Source organism: Leptopilina boulardi, unplaced genomic scaffold (genome assembly GCF_019393585.1).
Source record: "Leptopilina boulardi isolate dan_hultmark-lab unplaced genomic scaffold, ZJU_Lbou_2.1 LbouV2_397, whole genome shotgun sequence".
Lineage (NCBI taxonomy): Eukaryota > Metazoa > Arthropoda > Insecta > Hymenoptera > Figitidae > Leptopilina > Leptopilina boulardi.
In genome coordinates, this window is record NW_026137970.1 from 480,506 (window position 1) to 490,522 (window position 10,017).

Below are 10,017 nucleotides of genomic sequence, written 5' to 3' on the forward strand. Positions count from 1 at the left end.
TTGGACATGGCCCCCTTTGACCCCCTGTATTTCGGAAAGGGGGCACATGCTCATCTTGAAATTTTGCAGGGATTATTGGGTCATCATATGTAACCATTTGGCATAAAAAAAGTTTCAAAATTCGAGGTACGAAATAGGGGCATTTTTTGCATGGGGCTTGCCGATGCTCTTTTATTTAAAAGGTGAATGTCCAAGCTTTCATTTAATATATTGGACAAATTTATCCGACAAATATATTTAATGCTAGCATAAAAAAACTGATTTTTGTTACTTTCCTCCTCGGTCTCCCCTACGTCATTTTTAATTTTGAAAAACCGCCATCGGATTCGTAATAAGCGACCCCAATAACTCTCAAAGTAACGATTTTCATGCGGATTGGTTTGATTTTTCAAAAAGTCGTTTGCCATTTTGGTTGGTCGAGTAAATGCCAAGTAATGTTTTTCATCAAAATCCATCGAAGAAATTATCTGAATTTACAATTTGTTGTAACTTTCATTGTTTGTTAACTTTATTTGTTTATAATATTTTAAATTTTATCTCTACAATTTTTTTTTGTTTAAGGGGTACCACAACAATTATTTTCACTACTTTTAAATATATAATATTCAATTATATCAATGGGAGAGCAAATTCTTTTCAAAATTGTTACTTTTTCCCAAGAAGCACGTAATATAACCTCAATATCAAGGTAATATTACATGTAAGATTCGTAATATAACGTTGTAATATTACAGTAATCTTACAGTGATCTTAAAATGTCCGGCTCAAGGTAATATTCCCTGTGGGCAAAAAACCATGTTCGTTCTAAAAACGTTTTAAGGACGTTCTTAGAACGTTTCATGTCCGCCAAATAATGTTCTGGAACATTTTAAGAACATGGATGTTCAAATAATGTTCCAGAACATTATTTATTGGACGTTCTTAAAACGTTTTTAGAACGAACATGGTTTTTTGCCCACAGGGTTACCGGTAATGTTACTGTAATATTAGGCGCTAATATTAAGGTAATATTACAGTAATATTGCAGTAATATTATACCGTAATATTAAGGTAATATTACAAGAGAATATTACAGTAATATTATAGGAACATTTCTTTACGAAAAAAATCTACCCATCCAGGGAATCGAACCCCGAACTCAAAGCACACGAGTCCAGAGTTTTACCAAAAAGCCAAATTGACTTATAATATATTTACGTTTCTTATGCTTTATGAATAACTCAAATCAGTCTGTAATATTACTGTAATATTACCGTTAATATTACTGTAATATTACCGTTAATATTACAGTAATATTCCCGGTAATATTACCTTGAGGCGGACATTTTAAGATCACTGTAAGATTACTGTAATATTACAGCGTTATATTACGAATCTCACGTTTAATATTACCTTGATATTGAGGATATATTACGTGCTTCTTGGGTTATTGAATAAAATATTGCTTATTGTTGTAATCCGGAATGTCAACCAGTACTTTATTTTAAAGATATTAAATTTTAGTTATTATATTAAAAATATATTTCCTGCATTTCAGAAGCCTCTATTTTTATATTTTTTATTACAATAAATAAATTTTAATATCTTTAAATAAATAAAGTACTGGTTGACATGCTGGCCGACAAGAATAAGCAACGCACTACACCTTTTCTGTAAACATCAGCTTCATCACAACGTCAACAACTTTTTTACATATTGGACATAATATTTTACTTTTCAATAAAAAAAGTATCACAAATGTGTATCACAATATTTTATTTATTAATATATATTTTTTCACTTTTTTAAACTTTATATCTTTTATAGTCCTGGAGCTAGCGACCAAATAGACCTTCTCATTTCATACCGGCTGAAAATTGGGCTATAGTTTACTCAAAACATGTAAATGACAGAAACGCATGGCTGGCAGCCCGCCTCTGGGGCAGGGGCAGGGGGTGGCAATACAGGGGTGAAAAGATGAAAATTAATATAACTTTTTCTTATTTCATACCTATTAAAACCTATAAAAATAGAAAGTTCACATCCCTATTGAAAATTTATGTACAAGATCTTGTTCAAGAAAATGTACATGTTCAGCAGCTGAACTTGTACCAGATCTGGTGCGGAAAATTTATATTTTCTTGTACCAGAATTTGGAACAAGTTCTTTTATTAGATCTTGTTACAAGATCGTGTGCAAGATCTTGTACAAAACATATATATAATATTTTTATACAAGAAAATATACATGTTCTTGTAAATATTCTTATGCAGGTTCATGTACAATTACTTACACATGAAACCGTTCATGTTCTTGTACAAGTTCATTTAAACAAAAAATTTTTTTTCAACAAAATTTGAGATTTTATTAATTTAGAATCACTAAAACTAAAGCTTTTAAAGTACAAAATCTAATGCAAGAAAATGTACATGAACCTGCACAAGAATATGTACAAGAACACCTACATTTTCTTGTATACAAATATTAAATAAATTTTCTTGTACAAGTTCTGATAAAAGAACTTGTTCCAAATTCTGGTGCAAGAAAATGTACATTTTCCGCACCAGAACTGGTACAAGTTCAGCTGCTGAACATGTACATTTTCTTGTACAAGATCTTGTACAGGGATTTTCAATAGGGATCTAAACAATGGTAAAAATGCACGTCAGGCAGTCCTTGGCTGGGATAAATCACGTCTGGCAATGGGTTAAACCATCAAAAAATTAAAAAAGTCAATCTAATTTCATACCGATTAAAACCTATAAAAATCGAAAGTTTATATATAAACAAAGGTGAAAATGAACTTCTGGCAGTCCTGGGCTGGGGCAAAGCACGTCTGCAGCCCTTTAAAGAAGCTGTTCTCCGTTTTATTGTCTGGCAAGGTTCGAACGAGAACAAAAAGTAAAATATTCGCTCATCTCATTTCATACCGGATAAAAACTTTACAAATCGAAAGTTTACATCTAAATAAATCCTTTTTCGCCCTATTGGAAATCCCCACATAGGAAACCATATTAAAAAAAATGATAAAGTTTTTCACTTAGAGGTTGACATTGGAAAATTTTTCAAAAAAATGATAAAGGATTTCACTTGGGGATTGATATGGGAAAATTATACTAAAAAATTGAAAAAGGATTTGACATGGGAAAATTTTTCAAAAAAATGATAAAGGATTTCACTTGGGGATTGATATAGGAAAATTATACTAAATAATTGAAAAAAGATTTTACATGGGATTTGACATAGGAAATTTTAATATAGATGTAGATCATCATTAAAGTTCCACAGTTACGCCACCAGATGGTGAAAAATTATTCTCTCACAGTTGAGATCAGTCTGGAATACTATAAAATCTGAGACGCTAAATCAGAAGTAAAGCGAATTTTTATTTTATTTTTAGATGAATTGCAGTAATATTATTTTAATTAAATAATTACTAATTTTTGTAAACTGCCGCCTGCATAAAGCAGCCAACTGAAAATACCCGAATGAAATCCTATATTGTTTTTTACATGTAAATTCATGAGAAAACTTAGGTTGAAATTTCAGAATCTACATAAAATCTTATATGATTTCCTATGTTCAAATCCATGTGTAATCATGTATAAGAATGCACATGAAATCGTGTTTAATTTCCCATGTAGGGATATTCAATAGGGCGAAAGAGGATTTGACACTGGATTTGACAAGGGATAATTTTTCAAAATAATGATAAAGGATTTCACTTGGGGATTGACATGGGAATTGACATGGGAAAATTTTTCAAAAAAATGATAAAGGATTTCATTTGGGGATTGATATGGGAAATTTATACTAAATAATTGAAAAAGGATTTAACATGGTATTTAACATGGTATTTGACATGGGATGTGACATGGGAAAACGTTTTAAATTTTTTCTGTGTCAAATCCTGTCTTAATTTCCCATGGGGATTTACATGGGAAACCATATGGTTTCCTTTATGGAAGTGGGGTTTTACATAGTTTTTGACATAGGATCCCATGTGGTGTCCCATGTGGGGATTTTCAATAGGAAAGCAAGCAATACGGTAGAAAGAGGAAGAACTATAAAATAAAATTATATGAATAGGGTGCTAATTTTTTTAAATTAATTTATTCATTTTAAGGAAACTTTCTGGTTAAGAATTAACAAAAAAGACACGTTTTAAAACTTTTATTGTCACTGAGATGTGGTATACTAACACCTTAACAAGCAATTTAAATGTTAGATAAATAATAATTTATTAGCTTCTTATTTCTTCTTTATATTAATTAATATTGTTTAATTAATATCAAGTATAAATAACATTCACTGAATATTAATTGTTATTATAAATGATTTATTTTATATTATATGAATTATTATTATTAATTTATATTAATTAATTAAATCCACAGAAGAATATAAATTTTTACCTCCGTATCAGCAAAGATAATTAATAGAGGTGTGCAAAAAGCTCGAATGTCGAGTCGAGTCGTGCCAAAATTTTTTCGAGCCGAGTCGAGCCCGAGCTAGACTCGAGAACTCGAAATTTTCGAGTACTCAAGGTTAATAAATTTAAAAAATAAAAAAATATTAAATAAATAATATTAATCGGTTATAATATTCGAGTAGGGAAGACCGAGGAGGAAGTTAACAAAAATCAGTTTTTCTATGCTAGCATTAAAAATATTTGTCGGATAAATTTGTCCAATATATTAAATGAAAGCTTGGACATTCACCTTTTAAATAAAGTTTGAATTAAACATTTATAATAAATTGACAGTTCACAGTATAACTTTTACGCAAGCTCTTCATCTGTTACTTTCCTCCTCACCCCCGAGGAGGAAAGTAACAAGCTCCTAGGAGGAAAGTAACAGTATAAAATTATGTAAAATTCTTTAGACTAATGACTATTATTAATTAGAAATATTTTTATTAGGAACACATAAAAGTTTAGTGTACTTACACTTTATACTTATTTGGCACATATTTGGGACATATTTAGCACATATTTCGAACATTTTATGAATTTAGCTCATTTTTTTTCTTAAAGATATTTTATGCTTACCTAGATCACAGGTTTTTCTTAAATAAATCTCTGTTATTCGTAAAATTAAATACGATTTGCTTCAATCATTAGTTAAAACATGGACAATATCGACAACAGGAGAAAAGTAGCGTGTTACTTTCCTCCTCGGTCGCTTTTTTCTTGTATGTCAACAAAAAAGTTAAAACTACACAAATGTTAAATTGTTTGTTTAAGCACAACTTAAAGACAGATAATAAGGCTACAAAATAACGAAAGGCACATTTTGAAAAACAATAAAATTAACTAAAAATATGTGTGAACCATGTCTATCCGATAATTTGTTTAAAAGTTATAAGCTTTGTTACTTTCCTCCTCTGTTACTTTCCTCCTCGGTCTCCCCTACTCGAATGAATTCGAGCATATTAAACGTTCAATTTTTATTGTTGTGCAAAAATTACTAAATTAATCAACAAATAAATGATTGACTACATATTTGAAATTACAAACTCATAAAAAAATAGTAAATAGCTTACAAACAATCGAATATTCAAATTCAGTTTACACAAGTATTCGACTATTTTCGGGTGCTCGATTATTTTAAGTACTCGTATTCACTCGAGTACTCAAATTTATTTGAGTGATCGAAGTTATTCGAGTACTCGAAATATTCAAGTACTCGAAAATTTTCGAGTTTTTTATACAGCTCGGCTCGAATTGAACTCGAATTAATAATGCTCGACTCGAAAAACGAAAAGCTCGAAAAATTTCGATCGAGTTTCGTGCTTCGAGCTTTTTGCACACCACTAATAATTAACAATTGACATGTTGCTATGGGAAAAAATAAAAAACAACTTTTTCAGTAAGATTTATTACATATTTTTGTTACTGAAACTAGAAAATAATAAATATGAGCTTTAAATTAATTTTTTTAGAATTTTATTGTAAAACGCAAAATGCCAACGTTCATTTTTATTTTTTTTTTTAAGCGGAACAACTTTTATTAAGGAAATTTTTTATAACCAGTGTACTATAAGAGAAAAATGTAATTTTTCTTAAATTAGAACAAATTATATTTAATTAAATTCAGTTAATTAGTTAATTAAATTAAATTTTTTCTTATTTTTGAACATTTTTTAATTTTTCCAACGGATTTGGAAAGAAAAATGAAAGCTTTTTCAAATGCGAACTAGTAGGGGGGTCCTTCATGTTCATTTCATGAAAATTTTGTTTCCTCATTGTGTCCATTTTGAGATAATAATGTGATAAATAAGCCTTCCAAATTAAATCCTTCGTTAATGATAGAACGTCCAACAGCCTTCCGGCAGGATGAAAAAGACTCACGTGAGTCCCTCCGAAATCGCTTTATAAAATTAACATGGATTCAGATAATCCAAAAGTAAAATATATCGTTGGAAAGGTAAAAACACAAGCTTTTAGCGCATGTAAACATAAAGTTTGTAAATTAAAATCCCTAGGCTAGGAAATTCAAAGAAAAAGGACGTTTTTATAGGGTTTTTTTGACGAATCCAAAAAATATTTAAACTGAATTTTTTTAAAAATAAACTATCACATTTTATTCTTTGAAGGCTTCAGAAGAAAATGAGAGTAGTTAGAACAAAAAATATTGGTTTTGTAGATTTTACAGTGAATTTACGAAAAACTGTTTTTTTGGCTTGTTGCAAACATGCAAAGTTTGAAGGCTTCGAAACATGGTTTAATATTTTTTTTTTAAAGTCTAACGCATGAATTTATTCGTTTTTACGTCTACTTTAATAAGAAAGGGTGACAGAAAAAAATTTTGAGTTCCCTTTTTACCACCCTCATATATATAGGGCCATCCAAAAAAGCCTTCCGGCAGGACGGGCGCTTGGACGTTCTATCATTAAAGTTATCGTGTTCATAAAAAAGGGATCCACATATTTCTATATGGAGAAAAATTTGTTTCGACCATTTTTAAACATTTTATAAATGAAAGAACTATAAAGCTTCCTTCAGGAAGAAGAAAAAGATAAAATGAGATATCTCAATTACTTTAAAAGTTAAAACACTTTAAAGTTTTTTTTTCCTAAATTTTAGATAAAAAACGTTTCAGATTTAAAAAATGAAAATCCTTATATCTTTCTAAAAAAAAAATTTTGGCTTAAAAAAAATACGTATCGTCTAAAATTCTTGGATAAATAGTATTTTAAGGTTCAAATTGAATTTTAGTCTGGACCGAGTCAAGCCTGTCTGATTTGAAATGAATTTGGTCTTAAATGTTCTTTACAAAAAAATTTATAAATTACGATTGCTAGTTGAACTACCTACAAATTTTGTGCACTGAAAATCTTAAATTGAATATGAATTTGAATTCGTTGGTGCAGAAACAGCACAAGTCCATTTTTTTGAAAAAATTTTCAAATTAATATAATAATAAAGCTATACAATATGGTAAAATATTACATCCATTAAAAATCTTCAAACTCTAAAAAAATAATAAATTTTTCGTTCGTGCAGAAACAATATTTATTTTAGAATTATAATAATTATATATTAATATTACATATAATAATATTGAATTGTGCAAAATTGTTTTAAAAAATGTCAAAAATTCATAAAATTTTAGATTTAAAAAATTGTATTATTTATAAAATGTTAATTAAAAATTCTCCAAATTACATATATTTAATAAATATTACTAAACATTTAATACAACTGTAATAATTCTCTTCTGTAATACATTTCTTGTATTTTTCACTTCTTTTTGTGCAGAAACAGCACAAGTGCAAAAGTTTATTTAATTTTTTTTCTTAAAATAATAATAAAATAAATCGATCACAGGTATTTTTTAATCTTATAGTTTAATTCGTTAAAATTAATTAAGAAAAGATAAAAAATTTTAAAATGTTATACTTACTTTTAAGTTAAAAGAAAGATTCAAATAATAAGCTTGTGTTCTATTTATTGTTTAATTATTATAAACGGCTTTTTTGGTCATATTGATTTATTGAACAAATATCACAGTTGCCTACGTTTCGAGTTGGCACAACCACAAATTCAAGGATATAAATTAAACAGTTAACTTGATATATAGAAATTGATATAAGAACATATAATTTAACATATAACTATATAATATATAACTTATAATTTGTACAATATAATTCCAGACCATTTTCGAATAAAATCTTTTATATAGAATTATAAAAATAACATACCAATATTTTTTTCAAACTTAAAACCGTTTTTTGATATATTGAAAAAATTAAATAATAAATTGATATTATTTAAATCATAAGTATAAAAAGTATATAAAATATAAATATAAGCATAAAAATATGACAACACCATTATGTGGTGCGTTAAAAAACAATTCACAAAGACTGAATTAGTCAAATATAATATTTGTTCAAAGACTCAAAATGACCAAAAAAATGTTTTTTTAAAAATATCATTGATAGAATATCTCAATCCAAATTAATTTAACGCACTTAATTAAAACTAATAATTTAAATTCTCTACAAAATTAAGGAAAAATAATTTTATGAATATATAAATAACTTATCAAATTTTAAAAAATTAAAAATTAACATTTTGCTTCTGGGGTACAAAACAAAAATTTTTTAATAATTTTAAAATTCCAACGTTAGGGTTGTTTTTATTTTATTTAATTTAACACCGCAAATGACTGTTAACTTTATGACTTGACATCTAATTTATTTTGGTAAGATTATCGAAAATTTAATTATTATAGTAGTTTATTTTATGTTTATTGTATTTGTTTATTTGACAATTTCTTGTAATTTGATAGACTCCCTAAAGAGGAAATCATTTAGATTTCGAAACGTTGGAGTAAACTTTTATTAAAACAACAATTGTCCGAATGCTATCGTTTTATTCGTTCGAAACCTTCTAATTTAAAATTAAATTTATTATCAAATTTTGATTCATTATATTTTTATATTAAGAGAAATGCGACATTAAATGAAGAACATTTTTTCCAAAATATTAAATTATTAAATAGAGCATATTTTTTTAATGAAAAATATTCGCGCTTTTATTAGATGTATTATTTAATAAAAGAAGATTCTACTTCTTCAATAATTAATATATTATTAAGTCGATTGCATGGGTTATACTCATCGAAGATCGATGAATGTTTTTAAAACACTTTTCAATAAATTTTTAAATGTTTTCGTTCATAGAAATATATATATATATATCTTTAATAATAAAAAAAAATATATGTATGCATGTATATATATATAAAGGTTGGAAATAAAAGAAACATAATTTTGTATCATTTTGATAAATTTTTGAAATTATTTCAGTTGCATTTTAAACGTTGTGTTCTTAGAATCTTCTACAACTGAACTCACCCTTATCAAGGGTCTCCTTTGCCGCGTGCATGACCTTTCTTCGTCTGGTTCCGTCACCCATTATCGTCATTGTTGTTCTATGTTTGTCACAATTTGAATACTCATGTGTTTTATCAGTTTCATCGTTCGAATTAGTTGGGACGTTATTAGTAGAAGACCCCTCGCCGCCTGACATGATGTCCCAAATTAAAAAGACAACTTTCCTTTATAGCAAAAAATTATGTCGACTAAGTAGGCAATACTTTTGGCGTTGCTGTCGACCACCCTTCATGTCCCTCACATTCAATCACTTCATGAAACTACTACATTCACCCCTTAGTGTAAAAATTGCTGATGCGTTGCGCCATCTCCAAGATTATAGACATACTACTTTATATTATACGATCAATGTTAAACCGGGCTAAACCATACCATCTCTAGTTAACAATTTTATAATATATACAATCATTGTAAACGAATTTATAAAAATGCTCTGCCAAGTTAAAGTATATATTTTGTATGTTCATTTCATGAATACTTTGCTACCGTATTGATTTCTTTATTTTGTAATGTTTACGGAATATTTATATTTCTTTAAAAAATACTATTTTATCACTAGTAGGATATAAAAAGTTCATAATATGGTATTAATTAAAACATTTTTAATATGACAAAATATTTTCATTTCAG

At 27.7% G+C, this 10,017-nt stretch overlaps 1 protein-coding gene across 4 annotated transcripts in view; it reads right to left on the bottom strand.

Annotated features, from left to right (window-relative positions):
- Positions 1-9,651, bottom strand: part of LOC127288896 (anoctamin-8) — a 207,592-nt gene extending 197,941 nt beyond the window's left edge. For 2 of the 4 annotated variants that reach the window (XM_051316598.1, XM_051316596.1), the window contains exon 1: positions 9,349-9,650. In XM_051316598.1, coding sequence (XP_051172555.1) covers positions 9,349-9,523 — 175 coding nt within the window. In that variant the 5' untranslated portion in view covers positions 9,524-9,650. Of the gene's footprint in view, positions 1-9,348 lie in introns of all 4 variants that reach the window. The other 2 variants (XM_051316597.1, XM_051316600.1) reach the window with 2 other exon arrangements.
- Positions 9,652-10,017: the final 366 nt, after the last annotated feature.